Genomic DNA, 19606 nt, shown 5'->3' on the forward strand with positions numbered 1-19606 from the left:
GATAAAATTGATGATAAACAGAGAAGGAGTTGCTGTTTGCTCATTGCGGTGTAATTTAACTCCCAAACTTGTTTCCCGACACAAGACAGTTAAAAAGGTAAGCATGTGTCTACATGATGACCGTTCAAATTCCCAACATATGTAAGCTGGAGTGATACTCGCTGACGACCCTAATGCGCGAGCCGGTGAATGGCGCGAGAAAATCTTTAAAATATCCAGTCAGTCACTTGCGGACGTTTCACCTGGAGAAGTGCTCCTGGTTTATCTTCCTCAATATTATATTATCCTTATATCAGTTGTTATTGATTGATAATTAAATTAATAATAAGTTTTAAAATGAGCCAGTTTTGATTATTGACAAAATGCGCAAAAGAAAATATGATACGGCTTTTACTGATGATTATTATTATCAACTCAAGCCAGTGTTCTTCGAGGATTAATCAAGATAAACGCAGTAAGTAATTATAATTATAATGATTTTTTATATTTATCTAAATAAGTGTCCTCGTTAAAGTAACTATTTACCAGAGCAGCCAACTGACTAGAGTAAGCATTACATATAATAGTAAATAGTAAATTGACAGTATCGGTCTAATAGGAGTGTGTCTCGTGCCGTCAACTAGTCGTGCCACTTGCTACTGCAATAACCAGGCTTGTTGATACTTGTATAATCGAGTATTTATTGATGAACTCATTTCCTAACCGGAAAAACTCCTCATCATTTACTGATTTCTTACATCTATATATATATATATATATATATATATATATATATATATATATATATATATATATATATATATATATATATATATATATATATATATATATATATATATATATATATGTGTGTGTGTGTGTGTGTGTAATTAGTGTAACGGTATTATATTATAAAAGTAATATTCAAATAACGTGACATTATTTATCACACCCACTAACTAAAATTTTATTTTGCCATTTGTTAATTTAAATTTTTTTTTTTTTTTTTTTTTTTATTATTACTTAGATGATAAAAAAATTAACAGACGTTAATTTATAAATTAAAAAAAATTGCAATTAGGAATTTATTATTTACAGTTATAAGTTAAAAGAAGAAATAGCAGAGTAATCAAAAGTACAGACCGGAAGTTTATGAATTGAATAAAATTTTTATAAAGCAGTGCAGTAGTTACTTATATTTACGTAATAGCTGAGTAATTGAAGAGAGCTAGAAAGTGTACGGAATCGCGTGTTCTCTGTATTTATCTCTTATATATTTTTTGACAACTGAAGAAAGTTTTTTTTTAAAATAACAGACATTATATATATATATATTTTTTTTTTTTTTATTTTTTTCCCAATAACAGTAAGAGGACTGATAAGTGGATGGGCTCCACTCGTGTGGCTGGCACCTGGAGAAAGATTTATGCCGCTCAGCGTACCAGAGTTCTTGGAGCACGTGCAAGCCGGCGACAATTACTTGCGCACACGTGTCGACATTAGTAAGTTGCTATTTTTTATTAAAGTCACGATTCAAATTACGGTTAATAATTGTAATATAATAAGCTTTCTAATGGGATGATTTTCAGAAATGCTCCTGGCTAACGAGACGTCATTTCTCTACGGAAGAGAGCCTGGTACAGTCCCGATTTACGCCCTGGTCCAGAACTGCATCAGCGCGCCGAGTTCCAAGAGTCTGGTGATAAAGCGGAAGCGTGCTTTGTATTCACGGGGAAGCCGGGTGATAAGCAACGAGATACCGACCAAGCCTGAAGGAAACAATCCTGGAGAACCGACCCAATTGATCTCCAAGGGAAAGAGGTTACGGAAGCTGCACTTTCACGTGACCTATTGGATGTTCTATCCGTTCAGCGAGGGAAAGGCTGTATGTGTTCTGGATCTTGATTTTTTCGGCACATGGCCGATACCCAGTGTGGGGGGACTCTGTCTCGGTCAACTTAAAGAGTATGGAAATCACGTGGGCGATTGGGAACACATGAGTCTTTACTTTACGGTTAGCTTTACTCAACTATTTTTTAAGTCTAAAAAATTTAATTTAATTTGCCACCCTATAAAAAAAATTCAATAAAATTTTTCTTACTGTCTTAATAATATAGATAAACATTTTAATATAACTAAAAAAAAAAAAAAAAAAAAAAAAAAAAAATTGTTAACTTTCAAGACAATTATTGGTATAACTTTATGAGAGAGCTTGAAGCAAAATTGCTAGCTCATAAACTCATAAATAAACTTATTATGTGTTGATGATGGATTGAGATAATGATGATTATGATTGCAGGGAGAGGACCATCCCGTAGCAATGTACGTATCTGCTCACGACGCCGGAGCCTACTACAGATACGACGTCAGAAGCGGAACTTTCATTTACGAGAGCCAAGAAACCCGGAAGGGTATTTTCCAGAAGCCGATATTTCCCGAGCGCGTTTTCACCTCCAGTGGCTCGCATCCGATCCTCTTTAGTGCAAAAGGCTCTCATGGATTATGGACGGCTCCGGGTAAGCACAAGTTCGTGAGGATCCCCAGACTCTACGACGAAAGCGGGTTCGGGACTCCCTGGCCGACTTGGAAGAACCTTGAGCTGATCCCCACGGAGAATCCTTCGACAGCGCCCTCCTGGATGTCTTTCACCGGAAAATGGGGGAATCCTAGAAGCAATTGTCATCCTCTGGTGAATCTGGGGTTCAATATCTGTGAGTTTGTCGACGGACCTACCGGTATACCTACAAAGAAAGGACGCTTTCAATGTCTTAATTCTTGTGATTAAATTCTATTCCTAGATTACTTATTTATAATTTTTATTAATTAAATTTTAAATAATTAATTATTAAATGTTGATATTTAAATGCGTTTTTTATTAAAAAGTATTTTTTTAAAGCCGAATCTTACAATTGAAATAAATAATTACGTCTAGTAGCTCCTTTTTTTTTTTTTTTTTTTTTTTCTTTTAGATCTAAATTAATTATTGTTTTTTGTAGTTGAGTAGACCATTTTAATATTAATTATAATTAAAAACTACTCAGACACGTCGTCTTCATCGTCCTCGCTGGCCTCAATTCCGATACTGTGAATTCCATTTCGTAACATTGGAGTTCCTTTATCTCTACTGAGGACTCTGGCTTTTAGTGTGATGTTGAGCGGCGTGCCAGACTCACAGCACTTTAATTGAATAATTTCTTTTAGAAATTCGTGGTAGGCTAATAATTCAAGCTTTATCCTTAGGTCGTCCTTTTCCTGGGATACTTCGTTAACTATACAATTTAGATTGCTATTGTCTACTATCATTGCTGGTACTTTAGATTTACCGTCTACGTGTATACATTTGTTCCACGGTACTGAAAATTCTATGTGATACCTAGTTAAATAAATTTTTTTAATTTATCAGATATCAGCTGTTTTAGAAAAATTCATAAATTATAAAAACAAACCTATGGTGACGTTGTAAGAATCCTAAATGTGCATCTAAATGCCCATGACGTTGGGGTTGTATCATAATATTATTGAAACCAAGACCACTACCTCCACTAAAATGAACATGATGCTCTATAAAAATAAAATAAAATATAAATTAAAAAAAAAAAAAAAAAAAAAAATTTTTTTTTTTAAATAAATTACCTTTTTCTCCCATAATTGAATGACAGTTTTATCACAACAAATAATTTATCACAAAGATCTAGGTTTTTTTTTAAACAGGCTACAGTATTAAGGCACTTGACACATTTCTTTAGTAAATTATTTATAATCTATAGTAAATTTAATAAAATTAGCGCAAGAACATTGGATACTAAAATAAAAATTTAAAGATAAATGATTTTTAAATTTTATTTAGCCTTTGGAACACAAAACTCAGTATGTACATTTTATTTATGTTATTATTATTTTCACACAACTATCACTATAGATATATGGTTACTATTGTTGTTATTGGAGTAGCCATCTTGTAAAAGTCATGTGATCACTAATAAGCAGCTGTCACGTGACAAGAGGTCTTGTTCTTTGAGTATGAACTAACCATGGCGATAAACACGTTGTGCAAAAGTCTGAGAAATTATAATAATTTTACTCGAATTATTTCAAACAGTTTAAATCAAATCGGTTACAACAACAAAATTTTACAACCGGCATGTATTCTTCCGCGAGTGATGCTTTTAACTGACAATGATAGTGTTAATATTAATTATAATAAGTGCTACTGTAATATAATAGGACTGGAAGATCCGGTGAACCCCAAAAAAAAAAAAGTATTTGTACCCAGGATAACTCTGCTGTCGACTAAAGATGAAATTTCTATTGTCACCCTGGAGGCTGCTCAAAAACTCGCCAACAGGCATAACATGAAGCTTGTAAAAATAATTGACTTTGACACCAAGACCGAGAGACCTGTTTACAAGCTTATGACAATTCAGGAGTACCTCCAGTCAGAAGCGACAACCAAAGCTCAAGCCAAGGAAGCCAAAGAACGGGCTATCAAGGATGATAAAACAATGGCCATGTCCAGCAAAATTTTGGAACACGATTTGTTCACTAAAATAAAGAGTATGAATAAAATGCTGGGAAAGAGACACGGTGTTCAGGTGATGATTGCTATTGACGGTAATAAGGAGAAGGCTGTATGTATTTTTTTATTTTTTATCTTATAAATATTTTAAACTGTCAATAGAATTACTCATTAATTTTTTTTTTTTATTATTATTTTTAAAATGTTTTAGAATACTGTAAGAGATACGATTATTGAACACTGCAAAGATACCGCGAAAGTATCCTCGAAATCAGAAACTGCATCGAACCTCAGGGTAATATTACGACCAATTTTAAATAAATTAAATCAACAATCTGAAGAAGATTATAGTAATAAATTGGCTGACAATAAAATGGGTTGATAATGTGTAAATTGAAGCTAGTGATTAATTTTTTTAAAACAATATATTTGAAATAAAAAACAAATTTGATAATTATATAAGCACTTGATGCATATACATTACATATATAAATATTTAACTAGACAGTTATTTTTGTTGTACGCTTATACGTTTATTGTAATAAAAATAATTAAGATTTAATAATAATATTATTTTTTTTATTATTATTACAATAAATATATTAGATTTTAACTGATGATTATTTAATGGTTAGAATAAAGCTTTTTTTTTTTTTTTTTTTTTTTTTTTTTTTTTTTTTTTGTAAAAACAAACCTAAATGCACATACAATTAATCACATTTTTTACATAATGTGCTTTTTCTTTATTTATTATTATATAATTATTTAATATCAATTACTGATCACACGGATTAAACGCAATCTACAATATATATATATATAACATTTGATTATAATTACTATATAAGTATTTTTAAATAATACTGGATCCGATATTCCAATGAAATATTTTGATTACACATTTCAATGATACCCTCGCAGTTGATAATCAATTTTGTTGGGATATGTGCGTTGTAATTTTGTTTTTCATGACTTAGTAATGATTTTTGATAATTAATTATAAATATAATTAGAATTACTGACTATAACGTCAACTATAAATACTTTTTTAACTATAAATGTTATATAATTGATAAAAAAAAAAAAAAAAAAACAAATTATTATCATTATCAGCAATTAGAAATCACTCAATATGTTTGATAATTGCTAACTGCTAATTTATTACTCGACAATTATTCTTCTCCGGGGTTTTTTAACGTATAAAAAAGTAAACAAGAGTTATTCGGCTAGACAAGGAAACATTGAACACTTGCGAAACTCAACTAGTTTGGTGCAATTCTTGCTTTGGAGTCCATGCGAGTGGATTTTAATTCTTCGGGTTCGGTGCTGAACAGCGTTGCCGCAGGTCGCGTGGCATAGAGACCAAGGTGACCAGTGGGTCCATTTGCAATCAACTGAAATTAATTTTATTAATCTTATTTTATCCACGAATTATATTCACTTCCTAAAATTAAATTACCTCTACTGGTATTTCTGTTATTGTAATCTGTCAATACAGATTTTCGATCATGGTACCGTTTACGCCGATATTTGCGAGTTTGCGCTATTAAATTCAATTAACATTTATTAAATTAAATTAAATTTCATCCTTATAAATTAATTAAATACTCACAGCATCCGGGTATTATTTTGTGACATTTTATTTTTCTCATCAATTTCTTGGGACACCTTTTTCCACCATTTTGTGCTTGGACCTAATTTTAATTAACAAATAAATAATTACAAATGAAAAAAAAAATTATTTATCACCAAATTATTACCAAGATAGATCGACTGCTGTTGGTGTATCCATGACAACTCTGACAAACAGTCCAATCGCTCCAGGGAGTTACTTCACAATCCACCTTTCTATCTTCATCGTACCTCGGAGTAATTGACGACACTTGACTCCCACTTGGGATCCCATTAAAATTCTCAGCCTCTGCTGGACCTAATAATTTAAATCCTCATTAAAATTATCCATCAATAAAAAATATAAATTATAAATTAGTAAATTAGTAAATTAGTAAATTAGTAAAGAAGATGATCACCGATCCGCTCGCGCTTAGTTTTTTTACGGTGTTTCTCTTGATTAACCGGAACGTGATAACTAAGTACACTACTAATCGATACTTTGTATTTAGAAGCATCTTCAATTTTAGATTTATCCCACCCTATCCCTTGTTAGTCAGCGTGAAATAAAATTACATGTTAGTATCGATAAAATAAATCTAAAAAGAGTAAAACTTACTCTGAATTTCATTGCAAACTTTCAAGCACTCTTCAACAGTTTGAAAATGATTTCTGTTTGCGTCGCATCCTTTATAAGTGAAAAACTCACATTTTTTCGCCGTTGAGTTGTAGTAAACTCTTTTAAATGAACCCTTGCACGACCCAGTAATCAATGGTTCGTTACAAATTTCTGAAAAACCACCAATAATAATTAATTTATTATATATTTACATTAAATAAATAATTAAAATTTACCTTGAGCATCTTCGGGAGTTATTTCACAGCTTTTAATTTTGGATGTACAATTAACTGCCTGTATTCGACAAACCCAGATAGCACCACCCTCAGCAGAGCCATCAATGGGTGTACGATGTCTTGTCTTGGTTCCGGATCCACAGGAGGAGGTGCAGGGAGACCAAGCGCCCCACGGTCCGTACACATCGTCTGGACATTTCTACAGATTTAAATCTTAAATGCCTTATAAGAAATTAACATCAACACTTAATTTATTATAAAGTTAATTATAATAAATAATTTATTTTAGCTGATTCTATCTATGTCTTGCAGCCCCATGATGGTAAGCTGTAAAATTGCCAGCAACGAGAAATGGTGTGCAGGAAAGACTCTTATGGTACAGGTAATTAATATCGATTATGTAAATGTTTATCAATTATTAGTCATGATACCATAAATGATCATAATTGTTGCTTTAAATATCGTTTGCTCTCACCTGCAACCATTCCTCGGTTACCTCCACCGGATTATTTTCATCATCTTCTTGATAATTCATTTCTTCTTCATTCGCGGAATTTAACTCCTCAGACTCATCCCCCTCGGCTCTCTCCTCACCCTCAGCATCATTTTCCTCCTCCTCCTCCTCCTCCTCCTCCTCCTTCTTCTCATTCTCCTCATATTGGTGATTCTCTCCCTCCTCAACCTCGGTAAGCTCCTCGACCTCATCATCAACAACAACGTCATCATCATCTAGATCCTCATTTTTGCTTACCTCTTCAGTTTCCGTGTTTTCGCAGGGCTCATTTTCACAAGGAACTGTTTGTTGGAGCTCTGGACCATTTGACACGAGTCTGCATCGCTTGCGGTGTTTTTTGTGGATAAAATTACGCGACCGCATGGTTTCGCCCTCTCCACAGCTCGTTGTACAAGAGCTCCACTCTCCCCATTCACTCAATTTGCAATCCGGTGTGTCTAAAATTGTTTTTTCTCTCTCCTGTCCATCGCTAAAAATATTTTTTTTTTTTTTTTTAATATTATAAATTATATATCTACTACCCTTATTGTTGAAATAAAAAAGAAAATTACCATTCAGGACTGTTTCCGAAGCAAGTTCCGCGACTACTTAACGATTTATTGCAATTATGAGCAGCCGCAGCAACCGGATCTTCATATTTTCTTTGCCTCAATCTTTTCCCCTCGCCGCAAGGCTCCGAACATTTTCCCCATGCGCTCCACTGCGTTGTTCTGCACGGTTCTAAATATAAAACAATAAAAAAATAGTTAGAAGAAAGAAGAAATAATTTAATTAATAATTACATGGATTAGTACCGCGGAAATTGATGAAATAAATAAAAATTAGTTTAAATAAAAATAAAAATCGTACAATACTTGCTATTTTTATGTTTGTGTTTACGATTTTTTCCTTTATGACGTTTACCACCTTCGCCACCCTCGCTACCCTTGCCACCCCCTTCACCCTCTTCACCTGTGGAATTTTGACTACCGTCATTATTATTATTAATATCATTGTTATCACCACCTGAATCAACCGCAGAATCTCCCGAGGATGCGTTGCAAGACTTCTCGTAGAGTCTTTGTCTGCTTAGATGCAATTTTGCCATCGGTTTCATGTCCAGCCCAAGAGGATCATAAAACGGTGATCTCGTGTCATTCGGCCAGCTGGTTGTTATCCGCTTTATTGGCTCCGGGATCTCCAACTGAGAATCCGGTGACTAAATCATTATAATAAAATGTCTCTATATAATATCAGTGTTGCCGTAAAAAATAATGAAAGTAAAAATAAAATTTACCATGTAAGTGATACCGTCATCAGTACCGGCATCGATTGGATATAAATTGAGCTCCTTGTGTTCAATCCACGAGCAATTTGACAAACAGAGCTCCAGCCCAGAGACACCGACAATCCAATCAGGTGACGGGACTAGAAAATCCATTCAATTTAAAAATTCTCTTACTAACTGAAGAAAAAAAAAATTTATTTTTTTCTTTTATTACCAATCATGGAAACCAGCGACATAAGATGATGCTTCCGGTCTACTCTGAACACTGCGAACGTTTTGCCGGTGACATTTGGATGGGTTATACCTCGAGCTTTTATTATCGTCCTTATATGATCGCTCTGGATTTAAAAGAATAATAATTATTTAATTATTATTTAAGTAATTAAAAATGATTGAATTTTCTTTAGAAACTTGCTTGTTCTTTCAGCTCAGACTCAAGTTTTCTAGTTGATCCTAATTCGGCAACTTGCTGAAGCCCCTCGCTGGCAGTTTCATCGTACCTCCAAAATCTGTAGTCAACGGTATGCGAAGCCCCGATCACATCAGAGAATCTTATCATCCAGCCCTTGCTCGGAAAGTCCTGAAATATGCGCTCAGATAAATAAAAATTGTCCAATCCTTGTTTTTAAGTCTTTATTTTACGTTAAAAATAATAACAAACTTTTGGATGAGTGTTTCTTGACCAAAGACCCTCAAAAGTGACCTCGTACTTGGCCTCGTCGCAAGCGCAACACGTCGGCAAGACAGGCCCAGGATCATCTTCAACAGCTTTTGGATCCGGACAAACTGTTCTTACGACTCCTCCATCGTCCATGTACCAAGTTTCGGGAGTTTCCATCACCGTAGCTCTGTTTTACAAATATTTTATTACTGAAATTGATTGACCCGTGATTGATTGTAATTACAATTACAATTATATAGAAAAGGGGAAAAAAAAAAAAAAGTAACCTAATGAGTATACAGCCGCTTCCCTCTGGAGGGCTCGTCCAAGCCACCGTGATCTCTTCCTTCGGGATATTGCTGGTTTCGGAAATGCTGTTGGGACACTTGTTAGAAAACTGGGTCAACATCTCGTCGATAAGATCAAAGGTTCCCTCGACTGTTGAGGAGTCATTTTTGTTATCGGCTGTCAATATAAATCTTGTGAACTTTTCTCTGTAACCTCCGGAATCTTGTGAAACGGTTTGCTGCAATTTAGTTCCCTCAAGGGTCACTGAAACATTTAATAAATTTTTTTTTTGACCTTCAAAAATTAATAAAAATTTATTAAAATTAATAAAGTAGGTCATTGCATAATAGCTTTTAATGGAAATAAATCCCGACAATATTAAATTTTACTTTTAATTTATTGCAATAGTAATTGGAGGGCTTGGAATTTTTATGGTTGTCATTTAAAAAAATTTTACCAGAGAAATTAAATTAGTTGAAGAGAAGTGCCAGATAAATTGGCTGCTTTTCCATCCTAATTTTATTTTTTTTTTTTTTTCTCTCTCGATCTTTCTCTATAGACCAAGATTGTCAGATAATTTAATTTAATCTACAAACTACCTGCCGATCGATTTGACGGCAAGTATTTTTTAAATTTAAATTTCTTTCCAGAAATTTAAATATTTAAAATTAAAGTCTTAATGGTCCTTGATGTCCGCCGAAATATAAAAAATAATTCAATTACTTAAATAAATTGAGTAAAAAGAGTCCGTTTAATGTTTTTTAACTTGAACTATTTTATGCCGTAGAGTTTTCTTCTCAAAAAAGAAAAAAAAATAAATAAATAAATAAATAAAATAAAAAAAACCGACTAACAAGCTCAGACAACTTTGATAATTTGAAAGCCCTTTTCTTTTATTATTTTACTTTAGAATTCACTTTATCAGATACACATCCGGCGAATCAATCCCTGATGAAGCTGTTGTGTGTTTTCCTGGATACGCTTTTGGCTATCAAAGGTACAACTACCATCACCCGTTAGCAGTTTTATATTACTTGGATGGAATACAACTACCAACTAGTGTTTACCTTTTTCGTGATAAGCGATATTCCCCCGCATACGAACCAACAACATCAACACAGCTTCAAAACTCGACATAAAGAGAAAAAAGTGTGTGTGTGTGTGTGTGTGTGTGTGTGTGTGTGTGTGTGTGTGTGTGTGTGTGTGTGTGTGTGTGTGTGTGTGAACGTGTGTAATGGTGTGTGTATTCGTCTCTATGGCTTCCGGTGTGTGTTGGAGGTCTTCAATGTTGAGTTTTACTACTCATGATATTTCTTTTATTATTTTTTAAAATATTCTTGCTTAGCTTTCCCCCTTGACAGTGATGACGTTTTTTTTTGCATGTGGACGTCGACGTTCCCAGGCAATCAAGCCTGTTAATGTGATGAAGGAATAAGAGAGGCTGTTATGTTTATACACTATTTTTAGGTTCAGTTACATATCTTCTTACCGCCATCGGCTATTAATTACAAAATTATTAAAAATAAGCGCCCTTTTAGTTTTCCAGACGCAAAAAGGTGAGCCGATAAAATAATAGAAATTTTAACTTTTAATTATTATGGTACTTTTTGGATAACAATTGGGTTGAATAAGCATTAAATAATTAATTAACATTTAGCTTCATTAAAAAAAAAAAAAAAAAAAAAAATATATATATATATATATATATATATATATATATATATATATATATATATATATATATATAATTTGAAGAATAATTAATGTATTAAAAATTAAACATTTAAAATGACAATTTTTTAAGTAGAGAGCTTACAGCATTAATTTAATCAAACTCATTTAATAATCCCTCTCAGAATAAAATTAGCAAAATGTCAATCTTGTTTAATTAGTTGAGCTTGAGTTAAATCGATAACCAAGCAGAGTACATATAAATTCAGCAAATATGTACTAAATGAATGGTATGTAACAGACACATTTGGTATTTATAAGCGAAACCCCGCGAGAAGCTGCGCGTCAATTCTCATAACCCTGAATTAAATGGATTAGTCATGAAAATAGATTACATTTAAAAAAATAGCCTTCGTAACCCGTATTAAATTCCATCCATACCGTCGACAAAATAAATGAAAACATTTAAAGGAAAAAAACACTCCAGCTTGTTTAATTGCCTTTTTTTTTTTTTTTTTTTTTTTTTTTTTTTTATTCTTCAACATCTATTAGGTTTATTATTCTTATTTTTCTTTCGAAGAAAAGACCACCTAGAGTGTCGTAATATCCGGGTTTGTTCCCCTTCCTCCCGACCGAGTGGAATAAAAACAACTGTTTTTTCAACCAATCGCCCAAGGTTTTGAGAAAAAACTTTAAAGTAAACAATAAACATGAATTTACGCACTGATTAATCATACTTCAGGATTCCAGTACGTTAATTAAATTCGTAAAAATTTTTTTATCGTTTTTTTGACCCTCACAACCTACGGATTACAGAAAAAAAGTTTTATTGAACTTTTCTTGTCTATCACAAGCTACAGACTCGAGGATGTTTACCCTTAATTTGCATCAACCAACAATGAAAGCTTTCTCATCACATCCTGAGATGGATAAACGCATGGTAATTTCTTATCGAGTAAACTTGAATTTGAATAGCTGCGGAGTTTGCGTTCATTTAAATTACTTATAGTTTATCTATTCTACTTTACTTGACATTCCGGAAAATCTGGTTCCCATTGATTTCATATATATTTTAAAAAAAATTTACATTTAAAAGACATTAAAAACATACCAATGTATCGTGTATTGGGCATATACTGATCGACAGTATCTGTTTTATTAAATGTCCAAAGAGTGATGAAGAATTTTCCGTCGTGGACACTGGGGGCTGTCCCGCTGTCTATTTTTCTGTTGCACTTTCCCGCCAGCGACTCTTTCACTCCAGTTAAAATAAAAAAAAATAAAAAATATACCGCGTAGATCATCTGAAACAATTTTATTTTTATTCACAATTAATTTTAGTAATTTAAATAAAATTTATTTAATATCAGGAAGTAGCAGGCAATTATTTGTGGTGTTTGCTATTACAGTGATTATAATCAGCGAGTTAAATGGTATTTAATGAGCAAGTCCGTAATTGATGGACGGCTATATCTGGTGTCTAATATCTAATATATATTGGAATGAAAGTGGATATTGTGGTAGCATGGTACTTAGAGCTTGGAACAGAGAGTAAAGGCCAATATCCTGTGTTGTGTTTGAATAAGTGAACCTAAATATATATTGAGTGAGAATGTTAGTACATATACGACGTGACATTTGACTTTACACCAGCTCTTTGGTCTTTGGCAAGCTGCCACTAGATCCACCATCAACTTCTTGACGTTCTCCGAGTATAAAACGTTAAAACAATGTGTTTTCACTAAAACTTTAGATTTATATATATATATATATGCATGTACTGAGCTTTGGGATTTATTACATATTTACATACTTAAATTGATATATTTAATAACATCAAAGTTTATGCTTTTTGATGTACCTATAAGCTATAAGCCAGTAGTATATTTCAGTTTATTAATTAAAGTTTTTTTTTTTTTTTTTTTTTTTTTTTTTTTTGCATTTTCAGGGGCTTATTCGGATGAAAATGCAATAGCGGAAGATTATATCAAGATAAAGAGCTGATGTATAGTGTCATTGACGTGATAGCTTGCATCCTATTCACCAGTAAGCTTTGAAATCCGAGGTAAGAGCTAGTATTACTTCCAAGAATCTATTCTATATAACTATATATATTTAGAAATAAATCCTTGGACAAGATTCGCACGTGGACGATCATCCTCTCGGGTGATTGCTACCAGCTTCTGTGGGTTTTAAATCCGAGAGGTAAGCCAAGCTGATACCCGACACCGAGATATATTTTGTTAAATTTATTTCTTCTTTTTTTATGGATGTTAAATAAGGAATTTTTGGGAGAAATTGAAAGTTTTTAGCCGAGTGATAGGATGGTTAAAAGTTAAAAGATAAATCAGTCAAGATCACAGATTAATGAGGGCATAAACTTTTACGGGAATTGTTAATAAAGTTTTAATTAAATTTGTTAGTTTGTTTTGCTGATAAAATGAACGCAATTATAGTAGTGAGTTTTATTTACAATGAAATTAAAATCAACAATGGAGAGACTTGGAATCCTATTAGGAACCTTTGAATCTAATTAAGAAGAGACCGTGAACTTGTACATGAATTTATTTATTTATTTTTTATTAATTGCATCAAGTATAAAGAAGAAAAAAAAGAATTTTTTAATTTTATTTTATTTATTTACTTACATTGTTGTGTTTTAGCGGAAATAAACTTAGAGAGTAATAAATATTTATCACAAGCACATGTAACTTTCACAGTTAAAGTAAAGGAGTACGTCTAATGCAGCCGGTAGTTTTAGTTAAACTGAAAGCACCGAGCTTTGGGCAGCTTTCCGCGAGCGATTGTCTGACACGAGGCGGCCGTCACTACTTGCGTCACTTGGGTTGCGCATTTCTCCAAATGTATCATCATACATATTAATTATTATATTAATGTAATTGCGTAGACCAACAATTAAGTTATTTACACATGAACTTGTATCATGTTAACTGGAATTTAAAAAACTTTATTATTTAATAGCTGTTTTGTTTTTAATGCTTCTAGTACGTCAAACATTCAACGAAATATTTAATTGAAATTTAAATTTTATTTCAAAGTAAATTAAATATTAAACATAATACTAGTAACAATAATAATAATAATAATAATAATAATAATAATAATTTAGGAAATATTAAATAAAATATTAATAATAATAATAATAATAATAATAATAATAATAATAATAATAATAATAATAATAATAATAATAATATCGTTGTCAGGATTTCAACTGTTTTATCCGATCAAAAATATTCATCAGCCATATTACATATTTGTTATTTCACATTAATTATCTTTCACTAAAACTAAAAAAATTAAACATTTAGCTGACCTCTAAATTATGCAAATGTATTAAGCGCAATAATGTCGAGGCTCAATTTAAGCGAAACGATAGGTCAGTAATTAAAAGTTTAAATTATTATTATTTTTTTTTTTTTTAATTATATCGCTGCAGTATTATTTATGTTTTTTTTTTTAAGACAAAGCTGATGATAAAATATACATCCCGAAAGCTTCCAGATCGGTAAGTAATCACGGAAGAAATACCTCTGGGACGCGAGCGAGAAGCAAAATTCCTACGATAGTCAGCTCCTCCCAGAATACCGCGGTGAGTTTAATTAAATATTAAAAAATTTTGTAGGGTGGTTTCGGGATACAATTTATAAATGTAATTTACTTTTCCAAGGCCGACACATCTCAAATGTCAACAGCGAAAGAGATGACATCCCCGCCGACGGTCTGGGAAAATCGCAGTCGTATGACTTCACGTAGTTTCAACTCATCTCCGTCAAAAACTCGGGCTTTCAATTTCAGCTCCGCAAATCAGAGAATTCTAGAGAGACAATATAAAAATAAACAAAATCGTTACATGTCAATTCAGAGTGAAATTCAAGAAAAACAAGTATTTTTTATTTTTAATTAAAATAACACTTTTTATTATTTTTTTCTTCTTAATTAATTTCATTATTAAAAGTTTAATTTTAGTCGAAGATAATTCGGAAATTTAAACCTTAAATTTGTGAATTGTTACCGAGATTCTTTAAAGTCTTTAATCAACTGATAATAATTTGTACATCATTATTTTTATGGAAGGATAAGCAGAATATAAAAGAAGAAAAAAATATTTTATTGCTGCATTGGAGCGAATAAATTGTTAATGATTATATTTTAGTTATCTTAATGGATTTTAAAATAATTACAGCTGAGTGCGTTAAATATGTACGAAGAAGTCTCACAGTTAAGAGAAAAAATAATGGCTATCGGTGGTAAAGATCCAGGTAAAATAGAGTCTATTAAATCTATATCCGGTGATTTTTCAATAAAATTTAATGAGAATTACACCAACAATGACAATAATCGAGGAAACAGAGAACGCGCTATGATAAATTTATCAATTAATAAAGAATTTGCGTCTACTTTACAAAATGACTTGGAAGATTATCCGAAAGGGTGCTTGACACTCTGCGAGGATGTTATCAATAAACATTCAGAGTTGATTAAATCGATTGATAGTTTAAATTTGAATGAAGATAAAAAGCTTAGGGAATTTTTTTTAAAACAACTCAATGACTGGAGAACTGAAACTGAAAGTTTCAAAGTAAGCATTGAAATAACGAAGAAATCAATCGAAGAATCCAAGAGCGAGATGACTAATAAAGTGAAGGCTATGTGGGAAGAAATAGATGTCTCTAGGTTTAAAATACGTCAACTTGAGACAATGAGCAATGAGGTTGTTAATAAATTAAGAAAAAAAATCGAGGCGGAAGCTGAAAAATTTAATCAGCTTAGGGAGACAAAGGATGTCACAGATAATGACTTGCGCAAGACAAAGGCCGTTGTTCAAGAGCTTGAGGCTCGTATACAGAGTGATGAAATAAAAATAATCAAATCCCAAGAGTATGTTAAGAGTCTGAAGAGTCAGTTGCATCAGAATGATAAAATTTTTGATAACAGAACTCGAGATTTGAATAACAGTTTGAAAAACGCTGAAGAAACAATTGAGAATTTAGAAAATCAGCGAAATAAATTGGAGATCAGGTAGGTTTTTAAAATAATTATATTATTTATAAATTTATTCAGAAATAAAGTTAAGTTTTACTTTTTAGTTTAATTGAGCTGCAGGATAAACTCACGGAAGTTCAACTGGAGCGGGACAGAGCTATTCAGGAGGCGAGAAAGCGGATAGAAGAAGAAAACGCCGAACTTAATAAAAGTTCCCAAGTGGAAAAGCTTAACTGCGAAATCGCTTCTTTGAATAAAGAATTGATAACTTGCAAAGATTTTATTTCTGAAATTAATGTCCAGAAATTATCAACCGATCAAGATTTAGAGTGTCAACTCGAGGAAGAGCGGGCTCGAATCAAAGACTTGACTCAGGATTATCAATCGCTCCAGAGAACCTTTGAAACGACGTTAATATTTTAGTTTATTTAGTCTATTGATTTATCGCTAAGCGTTTAATTGAGACAATTATTTCAGCCAGGAGAGAGTGATTGATCTGGAGAAGCAAGTAGCCTCGATATACGGCAACGATCTAAAAAATCTAAAAGATCTAAAAGACGTGCCCAAGGATAGCTGGGAGGCTCTTGAGGTGCTAAAAATTAATGAGGAACTCGGTCAAGAGATAACCGATCTTAAGCGGAAGAATATTGAGCTGGATAGCAGCTTAGCAGATGCTGTCAATAAGTTTCACCAGCGAGACCAGCAGATTCACGAGCAGGCTGAGCAAATTCGAGTCTTAGATCAGATGATAGCTTATCTTAAAAATAAAAATCACGGCATTAGTACTGATCAAGAGGTACTTAAATTTTTAAATCAATAAGTTTGTAATTAAAATTAACTGATAGATTTTTTATTTTATCATCTAGGTCACTAAAGAAATTTCTACAAACACGGAAGCGATACAAAAGCTTTACGAGATGGTAGAGACCAAAGAACTCCAGCTGACCCGCCTCGAGAAGTTAGTCAAGCAGATGGAGGACCAGGAAGAACGGGCTCAGGAGCAGCGTACACGCTTGGAGCGAAGAATAGCCCAACTGGAGCTGGCTTTGCAGACCAAAAATAACAAGGACCCTCGGTACGCTGACTATAGTATTTATGAGCAAGCATTTCAGGCGGTTCCTTCCTCTTCCCGGTACCTGGACCCCCAGACAAAGCCGCGAACTCCTGAGTACGCTTACAACACTCGGTTGGTCCAAGAACAAGTCGCGCGAACCCTCGAGTTGGAGAGAAACTATCAGAAGTACAAGCAAAAGTCCCAACACATTGAATGCTTCTACAACTGGATGGTACAGAGGTCCCCAAATTTTGATGATTTAAATAATAGCGAAGACTATCATCACTCGCGTAATCGATATCCCAACCGACCGACAGTCCCCCACATTGACGTCGGCAGCTATGCGTATCAGGTCGTTGATAATTGTGCTAGAGAATTCAAAACACTCAATATGCATTATCGACACAAATCCTCCCGAGCCCATTCTTCAAGATCTCACAAGCCTAAATCTAGCGAAAACTAGAGATTACTCTTTTTAAATTTTCTATATAATTTTTAATTGAAATTACAGTATTAAAAAGTTTAATTTATATCTATTTACTTACATCTTTATTATCTTATTTTTTTGTTTTAGGAAAGGCTTCAGCGCGGCCTCCTGTAAGGAATTTTTCGATCGTTAAAACCAAATTAATTCAATAAATTTATAAAATTGTCAACTTTTTGATACTAAATATTTTATAAATTTATTTATTATTAAAAATTTATTTACAATTCTTTATTGACTTAGTCTTCTTCATTTTCGCTGTCGGTATATTCTCCGAGTAACGATAGACCGCTACTTACTGGAGCTTCTTTCTTTTCTTTTTCTTTTTTTTTCATAGGTTTGGTAATTACACCAATTAAGGATTTTTTTTTCGGTAAATTTAATTTACTTGTTCCCGGAGACGACCAAGAAAATCCAGATTTTTTTTCCTTCTGAAAATAAAATAAATTACATTAATAAAAAATAAAAAATTATCTTCAATTAAAACACTTACAGCTATGGAGTTATCCGAAAAATCAGTAGTTTTCGATTTTTTCAGAGGTAGCTCATCAGAAAGTACAACAATTTTCTCTTCGATAACCTTCCCATTGATAATATTATTCTTTTTACCAAAAATCGATTGAACTTCCTGTTCATCAAGTTCCTCTTGTTCCTTTAAAGTCCTCTGATGGTCAGCCTGTGTGTCATACTGCTGCAGCATCTGATCGTAGTCGATAGTCTGTTGCCTGCTCTTTAGATCCTTCAAGTCTTCCAACGATTCGAGAACCTCCAGCTCCTGTTTCGACTGCTGAGTCCTCTTTTCGAGGAGTTTCATCGGATTAGAAGCCTCTTCCTCGTTCTTTTCATCCTCCTCACGCTTAGCCTGCTCCTCAGCAAGTTTCAGAGCCATGAAATTCCTCGTAGCTCCAGCCTCGATCTCGTAATCTGTGTTCTGGGGGTCTGTTTTGAAAGATATCTCCTGCAGGCACCTCGTGCACTTTATATAAAATCGGTAGATCCTTATTCCCAAATAATCACTACCTTCGACATCTTCCTTGCGCGCGTTAAATTTTTTACCTTTATAAATGTATTCTCCGCAAGTTTTGCATCTCATATTGAACGGGGCCATCAGTCGTACAGTGTATTGACGATTTTTCGCCAATTTCATGCGAGGAATTTTTGATGGATCGAAATCCGGGGGATAGTATTTCTAGAGTAAGTGAAAAAATAATATCAGTTATTGTTATAAAATAATATCATGATTAAATAAATAATATTTTTCACAATACTTACATTTAAAACTTTACGTTCAGACATTTTTAAAAATTATTTATCACTTGTTTTATTAAAATTAAATTATTATTCAATTATAATTATAAATATAAATAAATAAATAAATAAATAAAAAATTTTTAATAAACAACAACATACAACTGAAACGTATTAACAACAATTAAAAACTGACAGGTTATGTTTATTGTGATTGGAGAAAATTGATTATCCTCTGTGGATAACAAAAATTTACAGATTACGCTGGTAGATGGCAGCACATCACAGATCTAAAACTCTTAAAAATTATAAAGTTATTCAGAGTTTTGTAAACATAATAAAAAAATATTAAAAAGAAAGAATGTAGAGTGTATTTATTTGTATTATAAATTTATTGGGATGTAAATGCTTAAAAAATGAATGGAGAAATAGTTGAATAGATGAAAGAAGA

At 32.6% G+C, this 19606-nt stretch overlaps 6 protein-coding genes across 13 annotated transcripts; 3 read left to right on the forward strand and 3 right to left on the reverse strand.

Moving 5' to 3' along the window:
* The first annotated feature begins 96 nt into the window (after positions 1-96).
* LOC141533189 (uncharacterized) lies at positions 97-3012 on the forward strand. 2 transcript variants are annotated; one of them, XM_074251918.1, is made up of 4 exons: positions 97-454; positions 1347-1481; positions 1569-1993; positions 2279-3012. In XM_074251918.1, the coding sequence occupies exons 1-4, from the start codon at positions 379-381 to the stop codon at positions 2762-2764; spliced, it is 1122 nt and encodes a 373-aa protein (XP_074108019.1). In that variant the 5' UTR covers positions 97-378; the 3' UTR covers positions 2765-3012. The 2 variants fall into 2 exon arrangements, with proteins under 2 accessions (XP_074108019.1, XP_074108020.1); XM_074251919.1 differs by lacking the exon at positions 97-454 and adding an exon at positions 1010-1237.
* On the reverse strand, positions 2915-3884 carry LOC141533194 (adipose-secreted signaling protein). Its single transcript, XM_074251924.1, has 3 exons — positions 3613-3884; positions 3426-3540; positions 2915-3352 (listed from the first exon to the last, which is right to left on the reverse strand). Exons 1-3 carry the CDS (start codon positions 3623-3625, stop codon positions 3013-3015), a joined length of 468 nt encoding a protein of 155 aa, XP_074108025.1. The 5' UTR covers positions 3626-3884; the 3' UTR covers positions 2915-3012.
* A 108-nt stretch (positions 3885-3992) lies between these two features.
* LOC141533193 (translation initiation factor IF-3) lies at positions 3993-5063 on the forward strand. The gene is made up of 2 exons (XM_074251923.1): positions 3993-4607; positions 4707-5063. The coding sequence occupies exons 1-2, from the start codon at positions 4011-4013 to the stop codon at positions 4875-4877; spliced, it is 768 nt and encodes a 255-aa protein (XP_074108024.1). The 5' UTR covers positions 3993-4010; the 3' UTR covers positions 4878-5063.
* Positions 5064-5132: 69 nt separating this feature from the next.
* On the reverse strand, positions 5133-18219 carry LOC141533184 (spondin-1). Of its 7 annotated transcripts, XM_074251911.1 has the most exons (19): positions 15045-15179; positions 14011-14313; positions 12474-12666; positions 9691-9955; positions 9404-9590; positions 9158-9322; positions 8957-9080; positions 8752-8882; positions 8334-8673; positions 8027-8195; positions 7713-7944; positions 7437-7661; positions 6962-7160; positions 6726-6896; positions 6526-6654; positions 6256-6425; positions 6108-6189; positions 5955-6038; positions 5133-5889 (listed from the first exon to the last, which is right to left on the reverse strand). In XM_074251911.1, exons 3-19 carry the CDS (start codon positions 12664-12666, stop codon positions 5714-5716), a joined length of 3042 nt encoding a protein of 1013 aa, XP_074108012.1. In that variant the 5' UTR covers positions 14011-14313; positions 15045-15179; the 3' UTR covers positions 5133-5713. The 7 variants fall into 7 exon arrangements, with proteins under 7 accessions (XP_074108012.1, XP_074108011.1, XP_074108014.1 ...); XM_074251910.1 differs by lacking the exons at positions 14011-14313; positions 15045-15179 and adding exons at positions 17969-18018; positions 18133-18219 and having other exon boundaries at positions 7437-7944; XM_074251913.1 differs by having other exon boundaries at positions 7437-7944; positions 8481-8673.
* Positions 15069-18075, forward strand: LOC141533186 (uncharacterized). Its single transcript, XM_074251915.1, has 6 exons — positions 15069-15269; positions 15570-16405; positions 16474-16779; positions 16847-17165; positions 17236-17444; positions 17998-18075. Exons 1-6 carry the CDS (start codon positions 15069-15071, stop codon positions 18041-18043), a joined length of 1917 nt encoding a protein of 638 aa, XP_074108016.1. The 3' UTR covers positions 18044-18075.
* Positions 18081-19342, reverse strand: LOC141533192 (splicing factor YJU2). The gene is made up of 3 exons (XM_074251921.1): positions 19180-19342; positions 18401-19096; positions 18081-18338 (listed from the first exon to the last, which is right to left on the reverse strand). Exons 1-3 carry the CDS (start codon positions 19201-19203, stop codon positions 18147-18149), a joined length of 912 nt encoding a protein of 303 aa, XP_074108022.1. The 5' UTR covers positions 19204-19342; the 3' UTR covers positions 18081-18146.
* Between the last annotated feature and the right edge of the window lie 264 nt (positions 19343-19606).

The sequence above is a fragment of the Cotesia typhae genome, unplaced genomic scaffold, assembly GCF_013202065.1.
Source record: "Cotesia typhae breed Kobodo isofemale line unplaced genomic scaffold, CoteBio_Ctyphae contig_83, whole genome shotgun sequence".
Lineage (NCBI taxonomy): Eukaryota > Metazoa > Arthropoda > Insecta > Hymenoptera > Braconidae > Cotesia > Cotesia typhae.

Excerpts from the sequence above, each read along its gene's own strand:
- LOC141533189 (XM_074251918.1), top strand. The coding sequence starts at position 379 with ATGATACGGCTTTTACTGATGATTATTATTATCAACTCAAGCCAGTGT. Across the intron at positions 455-1,346 it reads GATTAATCAAGATAAACGCA|TAAGAGGACTGATAAGTGGA; the intron begins GTAAGTAATTAT and ends TCCCAATAACAG. Across the intron at positions 1,994-2,278 it reads ACATGAGTCTTTACTTTACG|GGAGAGGACCATCCCGTAGC; the intron begins GTTAGCTTTACT and ends TTATGATTGCAG.
- LOC141533194 (XM_074251924.1), bottom strand. Across the intron at positions 3,353-3,425 it reads TTCTTACAACGTCACCATAG|GTATCACATAGAATTTTCAG; the intron begins GTTTGTTTTTAT and ends TTATTTAACTAG.
- LOC141533193 (XM_074251923.1), top strand. The coding sequence starts at position 4,011 with ATGGCGATAAACACGTTGTGCAAAAGTCTGAGAAATTATAATAATTTT. Across the intron at positions 4,608-4,706 it reads ACGGTAATAAGGAGAAGGCT|AATACTGTAAGAGATACGAT; the intron begins GTATGTATTTTT and ends AAAATGTTTTAG.
- LOC141533184 (XM_074251910.1), bottom strand. The coding sequence starts at position 12,666 with ATGATCTACGCGGTATATTTTTTATTTTTTTTTATTTTAACTGGAGTG. Across the intron at positions 8,883-8,956 it reads GTCGCTGGTTTCCATGATTG|TCCCGTCACCTGATTGGATT; the intron begins GTAATAAAAGAA and ends TGGATTTTCTAG. Across the intron at positions 7,945-8,026 it reads TTCGGAAACAGTCCTGAATG|CGATGGACAGGAGAGAGAAA; the intron begins GTAATTTTCTTT and ends AAATATTTTTAG.
- LOC141533186 (XM_074251915.1), top strand. The coding sequence starts at position 15,069 with ATGTCAACAGCGAAAGAGATGACATCCCCGCCGACGGTCTGGGAAAAT. Across the intron at positions 15,270-15,569 it reads GTGAAATTCAAGAAAAACAA|CTGAGTGCGTTAAATATGTA; the intron begins GTATTTTTTATT and ends AAATAATTACAG. Across the intron at positions 17,445-17,997 it reads AAAAATAACAAGGACCCTCG|GAAAGGCTTCAGCGCGGCCT; the intron begins GTACGCTGACTA and ends TTTTTGTTTTAG.
- LOC141533192 (XM_074251921.1), bottom strand. The coding sequence starts at position 19,203 with ATGTCTGAACGTAAAGTTTTAAAT. Across the intron at positions 19,097-19,179 it reads CTGAACGTAAAGTTTTAAAT|AAATACTATCCCCCGGATTT; the intron begins GTAAGTATTGTG and ends CACTTACTCTAG. Across the intron at positions 18,339-18,400 it reads TTTCGGATAACTCCATAGCT|AAGGAAAAAAAATCTGGATT; the intron begins GTAAGTGTTTTA and ends TTTTATTTTCAG.